The sequence below is a fragment of the Lagopus leucura genome, unplaced genomic scaffold (assembly GCF_019238085.1).
Source record: "Lagopus leucura isolate 7727_CA_CO unplaced genomic scaffold, USGS_WTPT01 Super-Scaffold_100008, whole genome shotgun sequence".
Taxonomy (NCBI): domain Eukaryota; kingdom Metazoa; phylum Chordata; class Aves; order Galliformes; family Phasianidae; genus Lagopus; species Lagopus leucura.
Window position 1 is genome coordinate 25892836 of NW_024962265.1, and position 26099 is coordinate 25918934.

General features: G+C 35.2%; 1 protein-coding gene across 2 annotated transcripts in view; it reads left to right on the top strand.

The window, feature by feature from the left end:
- The window catches only part of DOCK4 (dedicator of cytokinesis 4), a 244154-nt gene that overhangs the window by 190306 nt on the left and 27749 nt on the right, over positions 1-26099 (top strand). For both annotated transcript variants that reach the window (XM_042872551.1, XM_042872552.1), the window contains exons 28-40: positions 2127-2202; positions 2972-3072; positions 3682-3740; positions 6330-6478; positions 8020-8105; positions 13499-13594; positions 15099-15159; positions 18257-18350; positions 20461-20609; positions 21707-21793; positions 22942-23046; positions 25043-25184; positions 25828-25994. In XM_042872551.1, the coding sequence (XP_042728485.1) occupies positions 2127-2202; positions 2972-3072; positions 3682-3740; positions 6330-6478; positions 8020-8105; positions 13499-13594; positions 15099-15159; positions 18257-18350; positions 20461-20609; positions 21707-21793; positions 22942-23046; positions 25043-25184; positions 25828-25994 (1372 nt within the window). The remainder of the gene's footprint in view (positions 1-2126; positions 2203-2971; positions 3073-3681; positions 3741-6329; positions 6479-8019; positions 8106-13498; positions 13595-15098; positions 15160-18256; positions 18351-20460; positions 20610-21706; positions 21794-22941; positions 23047-25042; positions 25185-25827; positions 25995-26099) is intronic.

Consider the following 26099-nt stretch of genomic DNA (forward strand, 5'->3'; position numbering starts at 1 on the left):
TGCAGGCCTACATTTTATCACCCAATCCATATGATATCTCTGGTTAACAAAGCAAAGTGGAGCTATGTTGCCTATAGCAACAAACACTTGCATTGCAGTTATTCTGATATCTCAGGAAAATTCTGAGAAAGTCTCCTAAAAATTACAGTTAAAATTTCTACTCTAATTATTTCTGTTATGAATTTAAGCAGATTTTAGACTCTTAAGTTAGTATTTAAGACTCCTTAGTTTCACCTGCCATGTGAATGTGGCAAGAAAGGATAGAAATACTTCTATGTACTATAAACTTGGCAGTATGATTGTGTTTCTGGGGATATTTTGTTATTTTCTCACATATACTATTTTTTGGAGATTACTTTGCACTGTAGGTTGAAATTGTACTGACCTGTTTACCAGAACATCTTCCTGAAATGCACAAATTATTTTCATTTTGTGAAACACGTGGGATGTGAATTAAATCATGCATGGTAACAAGAATGAGGTGATTGTTTTTGTTACCATGCATTCATTCTTAGCTTTGATTATGTTAACATTTTGCTAACATTTCGCTTTGTCTTCCATGCCGCAACAGGATGTGATGTACAGTATAATTCCCTGTTGCTGTAAGAGTGGGATAAACTGTACAGATGAGTACTAAGCATGGAAGGCTACTTGGATAGAAAAGCTAAGATACAATGTGCATGCTGAAAAAATAGTATGTATGGAGATCACCTTTGAACAATATAAGTAGACCTAAGGAAATCTGAGACTCGAGCCATGGTCTACAGTCTGAGGCTCAATTTTTCCAGGTGTTCAGACACATCAAATCAGAATGTAGAGCATGACAGTCATTTTAGAAGTTGAGAAATGGAAGTGAACAGCTAGTGATAACCTAAGTGATGTATAGCCATTTTATGTTTATAAAATTGAAATCTGTCAAAAATGCCTGAAGAAAAATATGATTTATCTCCTAGATGTGTTGGTTAATGTATAACTGCTCACTGTTGTGAAGCTGAAAATATTATATCCTTAAATATATATATATATTGTTGTTACTGTATTTAGTAAGACACATTTAGTCTTAAATTCATTGAAAAAATGAGAAATGAAGTACAAAGGGTGGAAAGGGAAACAAATTTTAATATTGCAACATGATACAGGTTGATAAACATTTAAAGAATTTTTGAATGTATTAACATTCAACAGATAGCAATTACATGAAATATTGCAGATGTAATCTTTTTTTGCAAGAGGTCTTTAAACCGTTGACTGTGGTGAGCTACAAGAGTGAGACAGTGACAAGATTGTTCGGTGTTAATTTTTTTCCTCTCCCATAAGCATCCACTGCTGACTGCTTTGAAAAAGATTGGCTTATATGGATTTTTGATTTCACCAAACGAGTCAGTAGTCATGAATGCAGCAGGTCAGCTTAAAGGTTCGCTTATTGAAACCGAATATATCTAAGTAATCCTTAAGGATGATCTAATTCTGTGGATTCCTAAACATGCATCTTGGTAAATCTTGTTTGCTTGCTTGTAAAGAAGATTGTCATTGACATCTGGAGACAGCCACCAGGAAAAGATTTTGGTTGCCCATGTTCATCTAAGGGCAGTATAAATCAGGGAAATGTCAATGTATGATCAATGTACAACCATTTGCAACAGTCAGAAAAGAGATCTTTCTGGCCTCATTCATGCAGTTGTGCATTTACATATGGTCTTTAAAAAGACTTCTCCATAGTACTGTCACTGTTGTACACGTGATAATTACTAGATGTTTTATACTGAGAATCTCTGTGTATGTATTTTCAGGACCAAGAAAGTTCAAAGCAAATTGCCCAACTGTTTATATCACTGTATGTATTAGCAGTCAATGTGATATCATCATTATTTGCATAAAAATTAACGATTTGTCTTTCTGCTAAGTTACACTGTTCTGTATAGAACACCCATTCCTTTTCTTGATGTTCTGGTTTTCTTTCAACAAATGCTGTTAGCAGTCAGGCATTTGTATATTTTTAAAATGCAGTATTTAATGTCACTCTGCATTGTACACCTATTTTTTCATTGAAAAAAATTCTGGTTCTGAGTATTACTTATGAATTTCCACTTAATGAAAGCTACTTTCTTTTATTCTTTTCATTCCAGTGTGATCATCACTACAGTCTTGTACCTTTCAGATGCCCTTCGTAAAAACTTCTTAAATGAAAACTTTGATTACAAGGTAGAGTAAATATGTCTAACAAAAGATAGATATAGCACCTGCTGCTGCATCGTCTGGCGGCCTGGTTATTATTAGATAGTCCAGCATCTGAACACCTATAACTTTTGCTATATCAGCAACTCCAGATGTTCAGAAATGAAATGTTTTCTTAAATACAAGACTGGCCTAAAAATTGGGAGTGCTGTGTTTTGTTCTGTTTTTTAATTTGTTTATTTTTCATTTTGTTATTTTAGTCTCTGCAGTAGACTATTTACAGGGTTTTTTTTGTTTGTTTGTTTTTATTCTATGTGGAAGTTTCAACATGGTTCTAAAAACATGCTCACAAACATTTCTGTATTTACAGTATGAGAAACAAGGCCTGGCTTTAGCTTTGTCCAGTGAGGCCTGCAGCTGTTATCTGTTGAGACTGGGAAATAAAACTGTAAAGGCGAACAGGCCAGAGAATGACAGTTCTGCCATGTGATAGCTTTTAAGTTGTCCAAACTTAGAAAGTAAAGTTTTCTGGTTCACAGATGTAAAAAAATAATCATAAAAATCTGCAACTCTGAAACTTCTGCATTTAAGAGATGTAAAATATGTAAAATAGATTTATTTCTGCTGAGTATTTTGGTGCTGATGAAAAGTATACTTGTGTGCAATGAAATTTAATCAAGAATAATTTGAGTAATTTATTATTCAAGTGATGTCATTTGAAAATTTGCAACTTGAGTGGTCACAATATGGTAATACTGAGAAAATAAAATAACTAAATGCTATCTGCTTATTGTAGATATGGGATTCCTACTTTTTTCTTGCTGTAATTTTTATAAACCAGTTATGTCTTCAACTGGAGATGTTCACTCCTTCCAAGAAAAAAAAGGTTTTAGAAAAGTAAGTATTGCTTTCAATGCCTAGAAAACTGTAATAGATCAAACTCTTCTCAAAATGTAAGATTGGGGAGGTTGCAAAAAGTCCTACAAGAAAGTCACATAACAATATTCCTGAATGATATTTAATTCTGGCCCTTTGTATTGAGATGATAGCAGCGTTCATGGAAGTGCCTAAATTAATTCAGATATGGGAGCAAAATATCTATGTTGTAGCAGTGCCACCACTAATTTCCAGTTCATGTGTTAGTTAATACAGAGTCATCAGGTATCTCTGCCAGTTGTTTCTTTAAGTTAGTGCAAAACTATTTTGAGTGAGCTACAGCATATTGTTGCGAAAGATAGATACTGCTTCATAGTTGCATTGCTGATATACAATCTTGAGAAGAAATAAGTACTTTTGACAATATTGTGAATGCACTGGATTTTAGGAATATAGTTTTAGCTGGATACAATGTGAGGAGCAAGAACTTGGAAGAAATCATCACTTCTGAAGTATTTTTTTATGAGCTACAAATGAGACATTCCATTTAACTATGTCACAGAATGCTAGAGGAACTTGATTTTCTTAAATGATCTTTCACTGTTTTGCTTTATTTTTAATGTATTCTAGATATGGTGACATGCGGGTAACAATGGGATGTGAAATCTTCAGCATGTGGCAGAATTTAGGTAAGGAGTTAAAAGACAATAAAAAGCAAATATTATTACTTCAGTTATTAAACACAGTTACCAGGGTAGTAGAGGAGTTGGGATTGCCCATACTGTGCTCACTTTGAGGTGAATGCTCCTCAAGTGCTGTGTTCAGTTTTCAGTCCCTCACAACAAAAAAGGCATCAAGGCTCTGTAGCATGTTCAGAGAAGGGCAGTGAAGCTGGTGAAGGTTCTGGAGCACAAGTCTTATGAGGAACAGCTGAGGGAATTGGGATTTTTCAGTCTGGAGAAGAGGAGGCTCAGGAGAGAATGAAGGGGGGTGTGTGGTGAAATGGGGATTGACCTCCTGCATAGCAAGTGATAGGGCAAGAGGGAAGAGCCGCAAGTTGCACCAGGGGAGGTTCAGGTTGGATATTAGGAAGAATTTCTTTTCCAAAACAGTGGTTAGGCATTGGAACAGGTTGCCCAGAGAAGTAATGGAATCATCATCTTCAGAGGTGTTTAAGGAAAGGGTAGATGTAGTACTAGGGGGCATGGTTTAGTGGGGTATATATTGGTAATATTGGTGGTAGGTGTACAGTTGGACTAGATGATCTTAGAGGTCTTTTCCAGCCTTTATGATTCTATGGTTATATAAAGCCTTGTTTCAAGTGTCAGAAAACCCTAATCATTTGTAGCTAAATCAATTGTAAGCACTGGTACAGTATTGAACATATCCCTGTTTCTTCAGAGAGAACTAAAAGGAACCTGTCAAAGAAAATTAGAAGAGAAAATACTGCTCATTTTGGGCAGAATTTTTATGCCTGGATGTATAATTATGCTCACAATTTTAGTTCTGTTGCCAAACAGTTTAAGGAACATGCATATTTCTTAATTCTGAAACTCTCTTGAGATGCTGGATTTGCATCAAATCTTCCCCAAAGTCCTAGCTCCACTAAACCATAAAGGCATAAACAAATCAGGAACTGATACATAAATGACACGTTGGACAACAAGAGAAAAATATATTCTTAGATATAAACTTAGAAGCATTTTTATATTTATAAGCAGTAACTGTGAAAATTGCTTGAAAATGTAAGCCTCAGGGAAATGCAATTAAGTGTTTGGGAAGAGTATCAAAACCAATTAGAAGCTTTGAATACCACGGTCGTCATGTTTATATTTCAATTATTCATTAATTTCATTCATTAAAGGGCTTGTGAAAGATATGAAGGTCGTTGGTTACTGAGATCTATCATCTCATTTCCATAAATCTTTTCCCTGACAAGATAAGTAGTTGTAATAGAACTAGACTTTCTGCTCAGCCTGTACCAGGAAGAGAAGTATTGAAAATGAGATATATTTGCTTATTTGTATTATTAACATTTGTTATGTAGCATGTTTTTCTAATTTAAAATATTTACTTTTAATTACTCTTAACTATTCACTCTAAGGCGTCTGTACTCTAGCTTATTTGAATACATGATAGATACTTACAAATTGGTATATCAGGAACGCACTCTTGGATCTCATGCTTGGATAAAACCTCAGTGTGCATCATTTCCTTCACATTGTTTTCTACCGAACAGAAACCTGCCGATTTCTATATTGGAAGGAGGGAGTAGTGATGTCTTTCAGCAGGGGGCAAGGACTGTTGCGGACACCATGAAGTTCATCTGATAATGTGTCTAATTAAATCACGCAGGCAGGATATTTCATATAATTGCTGTTACGGTAGTCAACATACACAGTTCTTTTGGCAGTAAGATTCATCATAAGCCTTGGTCTTTGTGTGGTCACCTTGTTTTCATATGGATATGCATCCTAGGATTAGTCCAACAGAGAGGAGTGTAGTTTTCCTTTGCAGAATACCAAATAGTGTCAGACTGGTGTGACTGGCCACTGGTATAGCCCAAAATAGGCTGCTATGGAAATGAATTTCTATCTAGGACTGTTAGTGTATTGTAATTTCTAATTCTCCAATTCTGAAGATCAAGTCATAAGCCTGGAGAACTGAAACTAAACGTTCATATTTTAGTGTATGCCATTCCTAGTTTTCCTGACAAGAACTTACTTTTGCAGTCTCTGCTGAATTAATTGAAGGTGTTTTAACGCCGATTTTTAAGGGAGTTGTTCTGGGAACTGCTGAGTCACATTTTCCCTTGGCTGCAGTCACAACATACACTTCCATTTCTTTACTCACTAACTAAGAATAGGTAAAATCGAAGTACTTATGTCTATTTGATGAACAGGTAATATCAAATAGTTAACCATTTTATAAACACAGAAATGCAGAGCACAGAAACCGAACTGTTCCTGGGATAAAATTGAAATGCCCAGAGTTCTTCATCTTTGTTCTCCTCCTGGAAGTCTGACTTGGGATAACAGTAACCCGCTATCACATTTGACCTCAGTATTGCATAATAAAATCTGGCTAGCCTTGCATTCTTCTGTTGCCTGCAGCTTTTCCCTTCACTTTATGCATTTAAGAAATAGCCCATGCTTTGATGAACACTAGGTAAAAATCTAAAGACATTCGGAGTTCTGTTTTTAATTTTTAGATAATGTTTGCATTGTTTGCTAGCTCATAATTCACATGATTCTAGTTCATGTTTACTTTCATTTTAGGGGAACACAAGCTTCACTTTATTCCAGCATTGATTGGCCCCTTCCTGGAAGTGACTTTGATCCCTCAACCAGACCTGAGGAATGTAATGATTCCCATTTTCCATGACATGATGGACTGGGAGCAAAGGCGAAGTGGCAACTTTAAGCAGGTATGAAACTGTCCATAAAAGAGGACTGGAATTTGAGAGCGCTGGTCCAAACAATTGGTGGTTGAGTCTAAAGAGGATGGCCATAGTGTTGTTACATTTGTTGAAGAGATATTACTGGGATTTTTTCCCTTTTGATTGTGTGCAGGGTTAGTAAGATTCTGCAATGAATTCACTTCTGCCTTCATGTTAGTGATATAAGAGGAAGGATAAAATCTATATCTTGCCAAAGTGAAGAATGGCACTTCTTTTCAACAAGGCTGATTTTGATGTGCTGTTTTTTGTCTCTAATTTACAGTAGCAGATAACATTCATGTAGCTTCCTTTTGGGCTAGTATGGAAAAAGATCAGATGGTTTTTGAGGAATGTTATTCTGTAAGGATCCAAGTATTCTTGCTGCTTGAACACCTTTCTAACGGGCTAGGAAGGAACGACCAAGTGTACCATCTGCTCCTGCAGCTCCCACTCACTTCTTTCAGACTGCCTCAAACTATTTCTCAGTGCCCTCCTTCATGCTGCATCGAATGAAGGAAAGCAGAAGTATTTGAATTAATCTCAAGCAATCGTAATGCTTAGGGTAAGAGCTGTATCAGAAACACAAAACTATTAAGAATGAAGGAGTGCATGTGATGTAAGTAGGTAGCTTTTCACTATCAGTAGATAAGCTTTTTATTAAGATAACAATTGAAGAGTTTTTTCAAGGAGTGAGAATAAAAAAGTCCACTTGTTCTACCTCTTTGTTTTCTGCTTGGGTTTAAATGAAAGTTGTAATAGATTTATTATAAAATAAAATATCTTGACAACAGCTTGGTTTCTCCCTTAGATTTGTGGTTGCTAATATATTACAGCTAAAAATGAGATTTGAAATATTAGCCTGCATTTTAGCTTCATGTCTTCCTCTATTTTTTATAATCAGTACATTTAAAAATATGTGTTGAAGTAATTAGCCACCTGAGATGCTCTTTAAGCTTCTTTGATAGCTAATATGTAAAACCAGCAAACTGAATTTCTAGCCAAATACACTGGCAGGTAAGAAAGATTGTGAAAGTAAGTCTAAGCCTCCAAATGTTCTGAACTATGCAGGCATTTATAAAAATTAGTCTGTAGAGAGTGTGATACAGGTTAGAAATGATGAAATTTTTATTGAATTCTAAGAACATGGCTTGTGCTTACAACCCACAGTGAGAATTCAGGCAATTTATTTGGGCTGTGTGCTTTTTGTCTGACTCCATAAATAGATAGCTGCCTTAGCAGCAGCAAATGCTACTCAGCCTGTAGTTTTAAAGTCACGTTGCTCAATTTAAATTAGCTCCCTCCCTCCAGGAAAAAAAAAAAAAAAAAAAACACCAAAAAAAAGAGAAAAACCCACAAATCTTGGGAATAACAGCTTCAAAGACATGAAGTGACTTATCAGATTTACATGATTGACCAGCAATTCTAAAATATACATTTAGCAAAGTCCCATACATTAAAAAAAAAAGTCTACTATTAAAATCATCATTAAAGAGAAGAGAAGCTGTTTACACCACACTTATATGTTGCAGGTGGAAGCAAAATTGATTGACAAACTGGACAGCCTAATGTCTGAAGGTAAAGGTGACGAAACGTACCGAGAGCTCTTCAACAGTATGTGAGTAATGTGTTTATTTTACAGTGGTTCATTCAGTTCCATTAGCTGTATTAGATGCTAATATCAGTGTAGGAAAGTAATGCTTAGAACAGTTGTGAAATTTTTTGCTGAAAATAGGAGGAATAAAAACATTTTATAGTGGTGTATGTCATCTGTAAAGTCTGGCTGTACTTCTTGTGTAAAGCTATAATTGGGAAAGGCTAAATCTGTTATATCACAGAACATTCTCTGACTTCTAGTTTTAAATTCCGAAAAGCAAGAAATGTTTTATAATTGCATAGAGTACAGGTAGTGCACAAATGGGACATTTTGAAAACTAGGCATGAGAATTCAACAAAATGGTGTTTAATTAATATTTTTTTATTGCCAGTACAATTTTTATTGTACTTATCTGTTTAATTTCACTTGTTGATTTCTTGATTGATGTACAGAATATTGTTTATTTTAATAGTATTATATTTTATTTTCTTCCACAACTTCTTGTTAAACATTTAATATATTTTAATAAACAATGTGCCTGAAATCCAATAGCTAAAGCTATAGTGCTGAAGTTCCTAAGGTTCCCCATAAGTTATCCCATTGATAGAAATAAATAATTGTCACAGAGTGAAAAATAACTAATTGAACTCTGTCTTCTTTGCTGTTTCTTAGAACTCTATTCCCCCTAAGTGGAAGATTTCACTCATTTCTGGTGTGTTATAATAGGACATGTATTATTCCTCTTCAAGATTCCAAACTGTGCATTCTTTAATGCTGTTCAGCACACAATATTTTTGTTTATGTGGCTTCTTAACCATTCCTTCTTCATTAAATATTATTTTTTACCTCTATTGTCATTGCTTAAATTACAACATCCAGATCTGTGAATACCAAACCCAGGTTTGTTGTTAGTCTAATGCATATAATGATTTTGAATTGCAAACGTAATAATCTGCAATGCTGATGAGTTGAAAAAATATAAAATTTCTAAATATCATTTCAAAAGCAAAAGTGGGCATAGAGACTGAATGAATGATGATAAACAACAGCACAATGTGGTAAAGCAAACCTTTCTTTTAATTATTCATTGATCTTTCATAGTCTGAATAAAGATAATAACAGGTAAGAATGTTTCAGTATGTATTGACAGTATTCTAACTTTAAAATAAATCATTAAGGGAGAGTCTGGTTATAGAATTAAGTCTAAATACATCCTCTTGCAAAATACATTAGGGTATCTGAAATAACTCTTAACTGTAAGAATTCATATTAGTATAAAATACAGTTCTTAATTTCTTTTAAATTTTTGAATTACATTTAAACTGGGGGAAGTTAAACAAGATATGGTGAAAAACTGGGAGAGCTTTTTTTTTTTTTAAAGTCTAAATGCTAAAGATGTAGTAATCTAAATTGCAGAATGTCTCACAGCATCAGTATATTTGTTTCTGTTCTGGTTCAACTGAATTATAACTAGACTTCTTGGCAAATTTCAAAGTATCTGCTCAAATTTATTTTCAGTTCAAGAAAACTGGAAATACTTATTTATCATTAGTTTTCTATTGGAGTTAGATTAGAGCCATACATTAACACCTCTCAACAGGAGAGCTTGGAGAGGGCAATAATCTAAAATGGAGGATGACAGTGTTTCAGGGTAGGTGAAGGAAAATGATTAAAACCAGAAAGTTTAGGGAGCTGGCTGTGTGGAGTCAGTTACTGCAAGATTTCTCCTTTTTTTTTCCTTTCCTTCCATGGGTAATTTAATCTAAGCAATATTAGACTGTCTTCACACAGTGCATGAGAACAGACTTGTTAGTCTTAAGTGACAGGGCTGTGGTATGCACACAGAAAATGTGAAACAGTATTTTAGGTCTAAGACCCACAGTGATTACAGAGTCTTTAAGAAAAACAAGTGCTGCAGTGTTACTTGATCAGTCTGAAGATGTGGCCAGGTTGGTTTTGATAGGTACAGTTGGGAGCCAAGAAGATGCACACACCTACTTTGGATACACTGTAGTAACTACAGTGGGTGTGACACATTCTGTTGTTGTCATGCTTTTTGTTTATTTTGTCTGAATCAGAAAATGAATTTAAATCTCTCAACTCCCACATTAACTTCCCCCCTCACCCCCCATCTTTCCTTTGAATGTCATCTGTTTTCAGAGACAAATTATAAGCATCTCTGGACATCTCTAAAATGCTGCATGCTTACAATTCACTGCTTATGTTGGAATTATCAAATGAAAACACACAGTGAAAGTGGGAGGAAGATGGCTGCTGTTTATGACTTTCTAGTGACTTGAACATGACCACACAGTGATTAGCTCATGATGCAGTAGAGGGCATCGCTATGCTGAGGAGAACAACTCAGATATAAAATAATGTCTCTTTGCCTCTTGTTCCTGCTCTTCCAGCATGGTTGGACTAGATGATCTTAGAGGACTTTATCACGTCAATAACATAATAATAATATATTTCAGTTTGGCCTTACACAAGCCATTTCAGATATGGAGGGTAGGTGGCTGCATTATTGAAGCACAAAGCCTGGGACGACAGGCTCCATTGGTAGTTGAGCTTCTCTGTGAAGTAATTGCAACTAGGATTCCAGCTAATCTGGTACTTAATACCTATCTCTGTTAGATCTTGGGTGATTTCACTATACATAAAGCTATTGTATAAAAAGTGTTAACTGCTTTCTCTACCATGCTGTCTTCAGTCTTCTCCATTTCTTCGTCTGACTGTGTAACTGAATTCAGCCCTGCCTGTTCCATTAGACTCTGGACTGAGTCTTTTAGTCCACCTTGAACATTCTGTGGTTTGGGAAGCTCTGCTCCCATTTCTGAATTGCAGCAAAGTTTGACTTTGACTTGTCTGCGTAAACGAGGATGTCTCTGACTAAATTGAGGTATCTGGAGAAGTTTGTACTCTGAGATGGAGATCTTGGTGACTAAATGTAATTCTAGAATTAAGTGTCTTAAAGTCAGTGGCCTAAATAGCTCTGTAGCTAAGACATATAAAACCTACTTATATTGGGACTTACCACATGGCTTAAATAGTCTAAACATGGTTCAGAGCTTGGCATTCTTCCCCAGAGAGCTCTGATCCTCTGGGTCTGCACCCCACACCCTTATTCTTAAGAACACTAGATTAAAAACAAACAAACAAAACAAAACAAAAAAAACAACCAATTTTCAGTTGAGCCCAGATGTAGTGTTTACATTTTTTCCCTTGTATAATTTAGCATCTTGGCTATACTTTGTGTGGAGGAATTGTATGATAGAGGTAGGCACAACACAGGCAAAGGAAGAATTTTGCCTGTGTTTATGTCTACACTCAAAGAAGAGATTGCATTTAGAAAGCAAATAGATTCAGCAAGAGGGTCAAATAGAAGAGAGATGTTAGAAAAGTGTGTGTCTATTTTCAAACACCAGGTGTTAGTAGGAAAGAATGCTTAACTTGAGCGAGTCGCTTATGTCACATTCTTTTTGGATATTGCCATGAGGAAGCCAAGAAATTTATTTGAGTAGCTCTTTTGTTCTGAATGTTTTTTTTTTTTCTGTGCACTGTGTTGAAAGATGTATGGTGGAAAGTGGGAGGCATGCATCAGAAGGCAAGATACAAAATTGTCCACTTACAATGTTCATGTCAGTGTGAATAAGTATTTCGATGGGTCTTCACCACCCATTTGTAGAAATTGTGTATTTATAACAAATATGCCAATATGTTTATAATGAACATACGTAACTCAAGTGTAGACTGAACTCATCTGTTTTAAAAGAGAGCTCAGACATCTACTGATTTTTCACAGGAACTGTAATTATTTTGGTGAATTTAGGTTGAAATGTTCCTTTTTAATGTAGAGTTGAAAAGCAATAGAAAGGAAAAGTCAGTGCAGTAATCAGTGCTTATTAATGTAACAGGCTGTACTTTTGTTAGACACAAAAACTTGTACTGAAAGGAAACATCAGGGGTTTAAAGGCAAATTAAGTTAGTCTATGGAAAGCAGAGATGCCATAGTGCTTCAGCATCTCTTTATAGGGACAGCTTTATCATTTCCCTCCTAGCAATGACAGGTAGCCAGTCTTTGAATGTGAGGGGAAGACGTCTCATTGCCCCCTAAAAAGAAGTGGTGAAACTAAGATTGATATCAGGATGCAGAATGGAGGTGTTTCCTCCAGCACAGCACAGCTTTTAGGTCAAAATAGCTTGCAGAATTGCATCGGTGACATCCTTCTGTATACGGGAACTGAACAGAAGTAGAGAGCATAGTTGCTGCAGTTGGCATGTAGGAGTTATTGGGCGCTGCTATGTGTTCAATGAAATTTGGATGTAGGAGTTTTATGGGACTGAACATGTTCAGTATAGATGAAGGTCAGTGGAGCTGACAGCTTGCCCACTGCAGACAGGAGGTTTGGAAATGCTGTTAGCAGCTCGCTAAAGAGCCCTGAGTATACAGATGTAGCAGTTTTTCAGAGGCTTCAATGGAAACCGTACCTGAGTGCGTTTTCAGGGAGATTGCCATAATATCTCCATTGGCATGTTAGCCTTCTGAGGTACTGTGCCAAAGCAGAGAATTAACAACTATGTGGATAAATATTTCCGTATTCATCCCTAAACAGAGAAGAAATGTTGAAAATCCATGCACAAATGATTAATATTTGATAAACTTAGAGAAAATCAGAGATATTTAGCAGATATATTAAGTATAATTTTACCAACAGCTTCATTTACAGTAACATTTCTTTTTGCTTCAATCCGTAATTTGTATTCATATTCATATAAGAATTCAGCTCAACATGGGTTTTAATTAAGAATCTTACAGCAGTTTAAGCTAATTTGAATTTTATGTGTAATAATGATTTGTTCTCAGAAGGAAATACTAAGTGTGATGGGGAATCATCTTTTTAAAATACTTTTCTCATTCTTAAATTTAATGTATGCCAAAATATTAGAGAAGTGAGGAGGAAAAATCTTTGTTTAAAAAGTTGAGGTTCTACTAAAAAGGTTTACTGAGCAGGTACATGTTCTTTTCTAAATACATCTAGAGAATTTCTGTTTTGTGAAGTATTGGCATGAGTTAATATATGAATTTTATGTGAAAGCTTTGTTCAATCTTTGGCATATTAATATATTTCTGAAAATTCAGTATTTGATATATTTTAACCTGATGCAGCTAATTTAAAAATCATTTGTTTTGTCAATGCTTCCTGGACTAGAATTCCACTTTTTGGTCCTTATCCTAGGTAAGACATTGTTTGCAAATTGTGCTTCTTGGGAGGGTGTTTGTGAAAGAAAAAACAAACTAAACCAAAGTATCAAAGTTGTTGCTAAGGTATTCAGGTACTGCTAAAAGCAGAGTGGTTGTCATAGTGACAGTTAAATAATAAAATTGTTCTGGCTTCTTGTTTTTTTTTCAGTCTGCTGAAGAAAATTGAGCGGGAAACATGGAGAGAAAGTGGTGTTTCATTAATTGCTACAGTGACTCGCCTCATGGAAAGGTTACTGGACTACAGGTGATTATCTTTCAGTAAGGTTGTCATCTTAAAAATGTTTGGAGACAAGCACTGGGATCTTGTACAAATAGTGACTATACATGGACGTATCAACTTAGGATCTCTGGCAGCAGCTACTTAGTCAACTCACAAATTACACATGTCTGAAAACTGAGAATCCTTCACATGATATGAAAATCCAGTTGCTTGCATCAGTTTCTTATCTGGAATATAGGAACTTTAAGCAGTAGGTTAGTGATTCAAGTCTGTCTGAAGTCACTAAGTTCAATGCTAATCACCTGACAGCTGTTGTACAGAATATGTAAATTCTTATCACTATGTCAATCACGCCTAGTAGTAGTGTCAGCTGGCACACTAAGTATGTATACAGAAACATGATCTCTCGGTGAGAAGCTTGCATCTGACTTTGCCACACCAAAAAATGAAAGGGAGAGAAGAGACGTATCCTGCTTTTTGTGGGTGGGAGACTGCAAGTGATTTTCTCAGTCCTTTGTGAAGTCCGTGTAGAAACTTAAGACTACAGCTTAGTCCTCTTCATTGGCAAGTTGCAGTACTTTCTAGAGCTTAAGGGTTTGGTTTTTATCCAATTCTGCAGGGAGATATGGTGAGACCTGATATTTCTGCTATCCTCAATAACAGTTTGAGAATAAAGAGAATAAAGTTGTTTCATCAATAGAAAAAACAACAACAACAACAAACTCTTAACATCTAGAAGTGTTTTTCCTCCTCGGGGAGGAATAAATCAGTGCTGTTCCTCCTCAGGGATCAGTTGGATTACAACCTCCAGGGCTGTGTATCCAGCAACTTTCAGAACAACTGTTTATGCAAGTGGTTGTAAGAGAAATACAATTGTTTAGTTCATGTGCAAGAATGTTTTAAAGTTATGTAAAATTTATTTTAGTGACTGCACAGTTGTGTCTGTTTGTTACTTTTTTACCCCAGTATGGTTGTACTGCCACTAATCTTTGTTGACTAATCAAAATCTTCATGGTTCCATTTTAAATTTTGGCTGGGAATCAGGTGTGTTCCCTCACCAAATAATGAATGATACTGGTTATAGAGTGCTACGAGGAAAATTTAGAGGACCTGAGCATTCTAAAGAGGAGGTCAGTATCATTCTGCTTTTTCGCAGAGGAACCACTTTAGGTTTACACTGTCTGTGAAGAAAATAGATTCATCCCCTCACTCCTGTCACAGTGTTCCTTGTGCCAACATAAATGTTTGTGCTGGACTGTGGTGGTCTGACTGAGATGGCTAAATGTAACCCATCAAAACATGCTGCCTAATGTGTTTTACTTCCTGAGAATTCTATAGGCAGCAGTGCAGGACTGTGAATGAGTGCCTGAGAGCCATAGGGGAGCAGAACTGCCTTGCTGGCTTCTGCTGCCACAGTTTGAGATCAAGGTGTGAGGAAACCAAATGAATCTCCAGGATTCATGTAGGAAGTGAATGACAGGTGTGCTTTGTGTTGTGAAAAGGCTAAACTTTGTTCCTTTTGTTTTAGGGATTGCATGAAAATGGGAGAAGTGGATGGCAAAAAAATTGGCTGCACTGTTAGCCTTTTGGTTTGTATAATAATTTTTCTTGCCCTTTTTGATTACAGTTAAGCACTTTCAATTATACAGCCATATATTTGAATGGGAAATAGCCTGTTTCTTGATGCAGTTTTAGTTGACAGAATGGTGGTGAAGCATTGCCACAGGCAAAGCTGTGGATGCTCCATCCCTGGAGGCATCCCCTGGTTTGATGGGGCCCTGAGTAGCCTGATCCTGTGATGGGCAACCCTGCCTTTGGCAGGAGGGCTGGAATGAAATGATCTTTAAGGTCCCTTCCAACCCAAGCTATTCTGTGATTAGTATTGCTGATCATTTTTTCAGGATGAAATTGATACAGTAGTTTCCTTTGATACAGTAGTTTCCTTTGTATAGTTGGATTCTGAGAGATCTCTAATACTGCTTCATTCATTTTTTTTTCCCTTCTTCCTAGGTAAATTTTGTCAAAGTATTTTCTATATGTAATTGGTTTCCGAGTTCTCAGACAGAAACAAACCTTTCCATTTCCCCAGAACCCAATGAAACTGACATTTCTCCAGTTTCCTGTCTTTCTAATAGCTGGTTCAGCCCGGAATGCTTCTCGAGACTTCTTCCTGTCATGTAACCAACCATCAGTGTCAATCTGTATTATGAAAAATATTTCATTTTTGTTTATGAGATGCATTTTTGTTCTAGGCCAATTTCTACTGACAAGTTTGTTGATTTCTGTTAACCTTGGAAATTTTCCATTTTCATAATGTTTGTTTTGGAAAGCTATATTTTTAGCCATGGAAAAAAAACAGAATAAGTTGACTCATAATTCTGCATTTTTGACGTCAGCAAAACAATTTGGTAGCACTTCTAAATAGCAGTTATACATGAGAGAATAAAGGATTTCTTCAGCAGGGAAATGGTACTCTCCTAATATGGAAAATGTTTACTACACAGCCGTAGAGCAGCTGGCTTCCTATCAGAACCTCTGGCATGATTTGAACTCTGTAAATTACCTGGATTATTTTCATTCTACCAGTAAGGACTTTAAAACTCTTATTAGTAAATCATTCAAGATTTTAACAAAAACAAAATTCAAGCATTTAAACCCACTCCCCCCATTCCCCAAAACACCATTATACTTTTTAATAGGATTTTCTATAACTTGTACAGGTTAGGGAAGATTTTCTACCCTAATAATTTTCAGACACATTTTGTTACTGTTTGCCCACTTGAGAAACAACCAATACCAAATTTTGAAAAGTAAAGTTTGATTACGAAAATAGCACACACAATTCCAGACATTTAGTTGTCCATATGATCAATGAACAGTTTGTCACCTCAGCATTTGTTTTGTCCATGCAAATGATTAAAGGAATATATAATCCTGAAATAATTTTAAATATAGAGAAAGAAGCAATACTTCATTTTTCATTAACACTTCAGAAGTATTCTGATTCCCAAAGATGAGAGGATTGATTGGCTTGAAAAGCGAATGTTTATGTTTTGCCATGGAGGTACATGCTGTTCTTCTGGGAAGTTGAATTGAACAAGTTAACAAAGTTATCAAACTAACTAGAATTATGCTACATCATGAAATATGCAGAGGTACAAGTATCAGTAACTTAGATGAAAGGAAAACATTGCATTTTTTTTCCCATTCTCTCCACTCTTTGGATCATCAGAGACAGGTTTCACATTAGCATTGTTTGTTCATGTAACTGGAATGTTACATGATATCATAGAGTAGAATGTGGCCTATTTGCTGTTCTTATTAATTAAGGATGTCTGCTTTTTATATTATGTCCCCTTATGAAGGCTTTCTCTATTTTTCGTTGTGTCTCGAAATTGTTGAAAAAATGCAGAGCCTTTATCAGTATATTCGCATGACAGATCTGAGCTGTGACAGGGTTGTCTTGGTGTGGTCTACCTGATAGACCTATTGGACTTTGCCAGTGCTGAGCCTCACAGAACCTGTTGGTGTGTACAGTTTAAAGTTGTGACAAGTCCTGGAGCCTTTAGCTCTACACATTACAGGAGGAAAAGGGAAATCTTTGTACTGTGAAAGCATATGTTGGCCTAAAAGTCATTTTATGAAGTTAGTTTATCTTTTTTAAAAAAGCTCAATAGTATTTTCGTTATACTATTTTAATGTTTTGCCCAATCTTCTCTTTGTTAATATTTGAATGTAGGAAACTGTCACACAGTAAGAATACTTTCCAATAAGAGAAACATTTTGGCTACTTGCTTGGAGTTCATATATTAAGAGTTTTGAATAATAGAACAGAAATAGTTCATTGCTAAGGAGAAACAGTGCTAGATTGTTCTATACATTCTTGTTAACCAAAGTATATCATCCTGCATTAAATGTAGCTACAAGGGGAACTGTACCTGCATGCCCATAGTGACTACGTGGAACATTTGTGGATGATGCAAGACTTGTGCTCCTCTTCTTATAACCTTTTTATACTTGATTTTAGCGTTTGCAAATACTGAATGTTTTGAAATAAAAGTTTTGATGTTGCATCCCATATTTTATCCAAAATACAGAAAACAGAAGTTACTCATCCAGAAATCTCTAGCTAGAGAAATTTTGTCCTGAATATTACCTTAGTGTGCAACTTCAAGTATTGCAATTGTGCATTCAGTATTTATGTATTCAGTTCCCAGCATAAGTCAGGGCTGGAGAAAGCAAGTTTTCATTTGGCATTATGCTACTTAGGGTACCAGACAGTTCTTTGCAATGTTCTAACGTCCTTCTGCTATTTCACTGTGACAAAATGAAGAGCAGACATATTAGGCAGTAGATATTTTGTTAAAAAACTACAAAAGTTAGAGCACTGTCAGCATTTTAAAACCAACAAGGAGCTTTCAGCAAGATGCTAAATATTCTAAGTAAGTGTAGATGGGTGTATTTTTGGGCTGCGTTAGTATTTATAAGGAAAGAAACATCAGATTTCAGTTCTGTCACATTTTTTCTTTATTTAAAAAATAAAAAATAAAAAAAAAAATTAAAAGAGCATATTGACTGGTCTACCAAATATATAATGGAACTAAACATTATATTGAATGTCTTTTGTATGTGATAGATATATTTAATATCTACTACATTTCATTATGAAATTCAATTTTATTACAGAATTTTTACAAGACTGAACTGAACAAAGAAGAGATGTATATTCGCTATATTCATAAGCTCTATGACCTACATCTGAAAGCACAAAACTTTACAGGTAACGAAATGCAAACTAGAAAAAGTACCTAGGACTAGATGTGATTTGCAGACGTTCAAAGTTATGTGCAGTGCACAATATGCAAACTCAGGCTGAGTTTTCTTGCTCAATTAGTCTCTCTAAGAGTTGTGGGTCTTCCTTTCAGCCCTACAGCTCTGCTACTTTCTGTTTGTTGAAACAATGACTGTTGATGCACACTAGCAATGTATGCCATGAGTATTTCTTCAGCCAAGAGGAGTAAAGATGAGGTTTATGTGAATCAGTTTGGTAGTGTGAATCTTTGCATATCACATTTGCAGTACTATTGTCCAGCATTTTTCAACGTGAATTTACCACCGGTGCTGACAATTATCATTTAAATGGAAAAATAAGAAGATAAGCGCATATTGTTAATTGTACAATAAAGGGGGCACTTCATCTGAGTGACTGTTATGAAGAATAGCTGAAACGAATAAAATCAGTATCTCTTTAAATGAAACAGCCTTTGGGTGCCAAAATACTCAAGTGACCTTGCAATACCTCTGTCCATTTCCCAGTGATTACAACAGCAATTTCATGTCTTCAGAATCTCTGCAGATTGTTTGCATTCTTAAAAGTAGATTTTTTGGCTAGTGGGCACTAGTAAACAGGCTATGGGTACATACTGGTACTGAATTTCCTAGGATCCATAGGAAAGGTCCTTAGCTTGGAATTTTTACATTTGCTTTTCATGGCTTTAAAGTCTAAACTAAATTGCTGGGTATATTAAGGAGAGGACTTTCATTTCCACGTGTGACCTGGCAGTAGTGAATCACAAGAGAGTTTTGATTATCAAGCACTACTATCTTTGGCCCAGCTGGCTTTTTTGCCGAATTATTAATTTCCTGATCTTACATAACAGATGTTAGCAACTCTTTAAGCAATGCTGTGTTCCCTTTAGAAATCGACTGCAAATATGCATCCAATTTACTTTTGGCAGTGATATCAACCTTTTTATTTTGTTTTGTCATCCTAATTCTAATATTCTAATTATAATTCTAGTATTAATGGTATTTTGTTTACAGTTTTTCTGCAGGACTTTGTTATATTTCCTGTGTATCTATTATTAGTGTCTGCATTCTTTGCCATGGTAGATTCCATGACCAAGATTTTTTGCTGTGAGAGACTTAAAGAAGAATTGGCTCAACCCATGGTTAGAAGCAGTCTTTCCACTTGAAAATAGACTTATGTAGTCCATTGCGTTGCTTATCAATCAGTGGCAACATACAGATCTTTTGTGAATTGACTGAAAAAGAAAAAAAAGTCTATTTACAGAACAGTTTCTTATGTGTCTTAATTCTCTGTGAATAAAAAAGTCCTTTTTTTAGAAAATAAAAATCCTGGCTAAGAACTTGATGTCAAGTGAGAAAGGAAGGGTCACAGTAAGCTATCCTGACATCTATTTATGCTCTGCTGTTTTTCTTTCTTTCCATTTTGAACGATTGTTACCAACTTCACGGATATTTTCTTGTTATGTAAACATGCTGCATGTTTTTACTACAAATTGTAGCTTGAAACTTGAAAAATGTACATTACTAGCCAAGCAGCCTGAACGCTGTGTGATGTCAAAATTAAGACGGACTGTGCAACTTCAAGTGGTCTCCCTTCCACATACATGTTGTAATGCAGCATTTCTTTATATCATACTTAGCATTTTATGACACTTGGATTCAAAGTGCACTTTCCCACAAACATCTTCTGCAGTGATGGCTTTTCATACACATGTTATTAGGCTAGATAAATAAGAGGAACACTATTAGAAAAAAAGTCTCTGTATAGCCTGGCAAACATCATCTGACTTAGAGGAATGTACACAGAAGAGTCAGAAGTAGGATACAGTTGACTCGGGCAAGTTCACCTACCTCAGCATATATGAGGTCTGTTACTAAATCTGCAGTAAAAGAAGTCCAGTGGGCAGCTTAAGAATGTCCAAAAATCAACACTACCACTGGTTTTATTACTTCAAATACATCACAATACAGTTTTCCTTCAAAAAGGTGTATCTCAGTAAGAGTATTCACATTATCATGCACTTTCTCTGTGTCTTGTTTGCTTGGTGTTCATATGCATTGTGGTGTAATTTGTCTTGCAGAGGCTGCCTACACGCTCTTGCTTTACGATGAGCTGTTGGAGTGGTCTGATCGGCCCCTGAGAGAATTTCTAAACTACCCCATGCAAACAGAGTGGCAACGAAAAGAGTATCTCCATCTGACTATCATTCAAAACTTTGATAGGGGAAAGGTAAAATAGTCCTATTTTACTGAATAAATCTAGAAAGGATAGTTAATTCACCCCATGACTTACTTCTAGTTTTGCATTTTCTAATACAGAGGGGAAGTATTTGTCACTGCCTGATTAAGCAGTTACACAGTAGGTTCCTTCTAATTCTGTTTGTATCCTAGAAATCTCCCACACTTAAATGTGAGAATAATTTCCACTTGTGTAGCAGATCTCTTTGCAAGTATCAAAGGACTTTGTAAAAGATGTTATAATTTCTCCCCATTTTAAAGGTGGTGAAAATGAGGCCTACAGCAAAAGAACCTTATAAAATTCACTGAGTGACCAAGTGAGGAATAACATTCCAAGTGTCTGGATTATAAGATCTGTTTGCATCTCCTAAATTGCGATGTGTCATTTTGAATATCAACTGCAGAATCTCTAAAAAGAGAACATTTTGGGGAGGTCACAGTTCATTGTCATCTCTGAGAATGCTTATTCTGAATTATGCAAGAGCAATTATCCTGTAGTTTAAAATTTTATATACCCTTTGTGTGATTATTTATCTCAGGGATGAACAGGCAATTCAGTGCAATTTTGCATAGGTAGTATAATATATATTATATAATACCTATAGTATAGGTATATGATAATATAGGTAGTATAAGCCTTGGAAATGTTTTTAAAGTGATGTTGATGATTGTTTTTTTCCCAGAAAATTCTCTGATCAGTTTATAGTTTTAATCATATTGTGCAATAAAATATTCCAAACAAGAAAAATTAAGGATATGAGGAGGAACAGATTTTTAAAAATTAAGATTTTAAAATGTGAAATTCCTATCCGTTTGAATCAGTCGTAAAGGTATTATCAAATAGATGATTACTTATATCTTGTGCAGTGATTGTCCTGTAAGAATCATATATTAAATAAGTCTCCAAACAGATCCAACAAATAATTCATCAGTATTAACAGCTATTTGTATGTCTAATGAACAATATGTTCAGTTATTTTCATTTCCATACTGGAAGTATGACCTGGTGTAGAAAGAACAGACTTCACGAATAAGTCATGAATTGTCAAACAGTTGTGAAATTACTAAACATCTTTTACTTGCTTGCAGTGTTGGGAAAATGGCATTATTTTATGCAGGAAAATTGCTGAACAGTATGAGAGCTACTATGACTACAGAAACCTTAGCAAGATGAGGGTAATGTACCTAAGTACTTTTCATCAATCATAGATCAAAAAGCTTTTTTCTTTTGGAATGTAAAATGTTACCTGGAAACCTAAGTCTGCCACTGTTCCATTTGAAAACACTTTTTCTTAAAGCTTGTACTTGTTTTCTGTAACAGATTATAAAAAGAAGTGTAAGGTGAAGTGCGTAAGAAGAAGTGATCTTGTAGTGTTTGTACCTGTACAGCGCTCCCTTTGTACGCATGCTCATGCAAAAATATTATATCTATCAATGCAGTTTTGTTGATTTCCTATTGTTTGTCCAAGGAATGTGCTCTATGCAGTCCTTAGTTAATATCTTTGCAGTTGTAATTGGAAACAAACAGCTTGCAACAAGTAACATACAACTTTGCTAATCTATATATTGCATAAAAATATGATCTGCTTAATTCATATAGACAAAAGGAGTCTTTTATGACACAGTCATAATACAATGACTATAACACTCCTTATGATCTGCTTTACTTTGTATATATATTTAGATAATTCAATGGCAGAATGCTGTAGGCAAGAACAAAAAAATGACTGTCATCATATTAACAAAATAATTTCTTTATGCACATTTAATTAATTGTACTTAAAGAGTTCTGTGCTTGCATTAGTAGGTATCTTTCTACTATATCTGTGCCACCTAAGTTTTAACCCAAAAAGGAGGACTAGGGGATTTCTCATAGAAGTATAAACTCGGCAGATATCACATACACATTAAATAGCTTTTTACATTAGCTGAAATGGGCTTAATGCTTTTTTTTCCAGAGCATTAAAAAAGTATGAACAGGGATTTTTTTTGTGAAATCTCATAATTACAAAAAAAAGACTTTGACATAAAGATGACTTTGTGCTAATGTTTTGAGTAAAATAAAAATGGGATATATTGATAAAAGTGACATAGTTACTATCATGAGACTTTTCTAGAAACTCACGTTAGACACTGAAATCATTGGAAACTGGTATGATTTGAACATGACTGTTTTGAATATGGCTCCTTACTTTTACTCAGAGGTACACTGCAATTGCAGTACTCCAGAGCAGTGCATCAAAACACCTTGTGTTTTGTGACAGCTTAAGGTAAAAATATGTTTTCAAAGAACACTAATTGCATTTCTTTTCAATCTCAATCAGATGATGGAAGCATCTTTGTATGATAAAATTATGGATCAACAGCGTTTGGAGCCAGAGTTTTTCAGAGTTGGATTTTATGGGAAAAAGTTTCCATTCTTCTTGAGAGTAAGTGAATTGAAAATTAACCAAATTGAGTAATTCTGGTACTTGTGGTGTTTTTCATAATTACTTTCTCTACCTGAGAATTTGATCATACCACATATAAGTTCTATGAGAAGCAGGGAATTCTCTGTGGTAAATATGATATCCTCATGTTATCAGGGGCAAGAAAAGGTTTTATCTATCAGAAAGACAAATGATAAGCTTCTAGAGTCCCACATAGGCTTAAGATTTTAGTTTGTGTTGGAAACCACGCACCTGAAGTATTCCACTGATCACTGTCTTCTTTTCATGGTAGCCTGTTCCCATTGTTCTGTTTCTGCTGGTGGCTGCTCAGATGGCAGCTATCCAAAGAAGTGTCATTTGGCAGTTGGACAATCAGTAACTCAGCACTGAAGGAATTACATTCTCAATCTCACTTTTTTAAAGTGAGTTGGAAATTCAGCATGCTGACTTCCATTGTTTATTAGTATAGTAAAGCTGACAAGATATATGAAGTTACTCTTGAACATTAATCTTAGATTCTGAAGCTACCAAAGTGCCCCTGAAAATTTTATTTTTGTTATTCTGTTCCCCTCTTCCACAGTCTGCAGTGGTTTAGCTGCATTGACTGTCACCTTGGGAAGAGAACAGAATCCATCTTATTTGTGGAGCCACTGCAGTCATAATCCAAGCTCCCCTTTCTGTAGTAATTCAAATAAGTGATGATGGAACCACCTCTGTGTAGAGGAGGCCTAAAAAGCCAAATGTTTCTTTGTGTCTGGGAAAGTTGCAAATTGCAAATTGTAAATATAGAATGAACATAGCCATTTAAATCCTTATAGAACAACAGTCTTGTGGACATAGTTTTTGTTGTTGTCTGTATATATCTTCCGGGGAAACCAATTTGAAATTGTTAATTAGAAAGGATATAATGTCTGATGTTCCTAAAAACTGCTTCAACCAATACAGTAAAAGTACTGGAAAAAGTCTGTACAGGAATGCTGTATTTTCAGACCTGTAAGTCTTTCACTGCTTATACATCTGCACAGAAAGTACTGATGCATTTTCCAAGTTAAACATACATGACACTAGTAAAGAACATATTTATGCTTCCTGCACCAACAAGGAGCACCTCAAAATTTAACTACATTAGATTCAATTTTTGGAGGGAAAGCAATTTGAGCAGTTTGTACTTTTTTTTAGAAAGTCTGGTATATTTGCCATTGAAGGAATAAAAAATAAAGCTTCAGAGGAAAGCTTTCAAATGTTAATTTCTGGTTGCACACTAGCAGTATTGCAGTTGGTTTCTTATAGCAGTTTCCATGGAAGACTTCAGTGCTTTCTGTCCCTTGTAAAGATACTATAAGGAAAGCTACAATTTCTATCTAAATCAGCTTCAGGGGAACACATTAGTAATGACTTTTGAGAGTTTTCTAATATAGATGTAAAAATAAAGTTCATTAGATATTATTTTTAGAAAAATGGTAATTTCCTTTATTTCAAACCTATAAGAAGCCCTCAACAGCACCACAGTTGGGGACAAGTTCCAGTGAGTGCTTCAGATCCAGAAAGCTCATGTAAAACTTGTGTTCATGTTTCAGGAAAACAATGGTGCAACTTCATTGTGAGCATCCAGGTTGAAAGAAAGTTTTCTTATTCCTTATGGACTGTCAGTTGATTTCATAGTTTTAACTGTTTGTTGCATTATGTTTTCATTTCATATGTTAAACAGTCTGCTATCTTAGGTTAGCTACACAATTTTTCCCTTCAGATTTTTCAGATTTTTATTATTCATTTTACCAGACTTCTGAATAAAACATCATTTATATAGTAAATATTCCTTCATCTAGATTTCTTATTTTCTCCTGGCCTCTTGATTCTTATCTTTTTCCTTCTTCGTGATAAAATGACGTAAAAATTGCCCTTAAAGTGTATTTAAGACTGTGTGTTTAAATCTATTTAATGATACCCATTCATTTTTGCATAATTTACTCTTGTTTTTTTTCATATTTTTTCTCAGAATAAGGAATTCGTTTGCCGAGGACATGACTACGAAAGACTGGAGGCCTTCCAGCAGCGAATGTTGAATGAGTTCCCACATGCCATTGCTATGCAACATGCAAATCAACCAGATGAGACAATCTTTCAGGCAGAAGCGCAGTGTATCCGCATAATCACAAACCCATGCCACTTAATTGTCTAGTTTTTAAAAAATGTAGGTACCTCTATAACCAATTTCAATAACTATCAGCTTCCACTTAAATGGTAGGTAAAAAGTCCCCTGCAATTTGTCCCACTCACTCTGTTTTGTTCAGACTTATTTTCACATAATTCTTGGTTTTGTTCAAAATTTCTTGATTATTAAGATTCTTACTTCAACCAAAAATGCTCATGGAACTCTCATTGCTTTGATAATGGTGTGTCAGTTCAAGTTACAATAACTCAAGTTCTTACAATAAAATGTAATGCTGGCATGGCATGACATCCAGTATATAAGAATATATTTAATTAAATTCTTTTCTTCCGTATACTATTACATGTAAGTAGCTCTATTTCTCTCTCTCCCTTTTTTTTTTTTTTTTAAATAAGAGATTTCAAAAAAAAAAAAAAAAAAAAAAAAACAAAAAAAAAAAAAAAATCCCAAATAATTAAAAAATGCCTGAAGTTCATTTCCTAAGCCATTAGTATTCTAGAAGCATTTAATGATACAGACTTTGAAAACAATTTTTATTCTGTCATATCTCAGGAGGCAATGTGCTTTGCTAATTTCAGTGACGTGGAATAGCCTTAACTCTTTACATACAGACTTGCAGATCTATGCTGTGACACCAATACCAGAAAATCAAGAGGTCCTGCAGAGAGATGGCATTCCAGATAACATCAAGAGCTTTTACAAAGTAAATCACATCTGGCGATTCCGATATGACAGGCCATTTCACAAAGGTACCAAGGACAAGGAGAATGAGTTCAAGGTAGAGTACCACACACTTTCCCAAACTACAAGACCTAAGGATTTATTTGAAACATCAGTTACAGCTTTGTTATTGACCTGAGTGTGTTCTGACAAATTCTTTAAA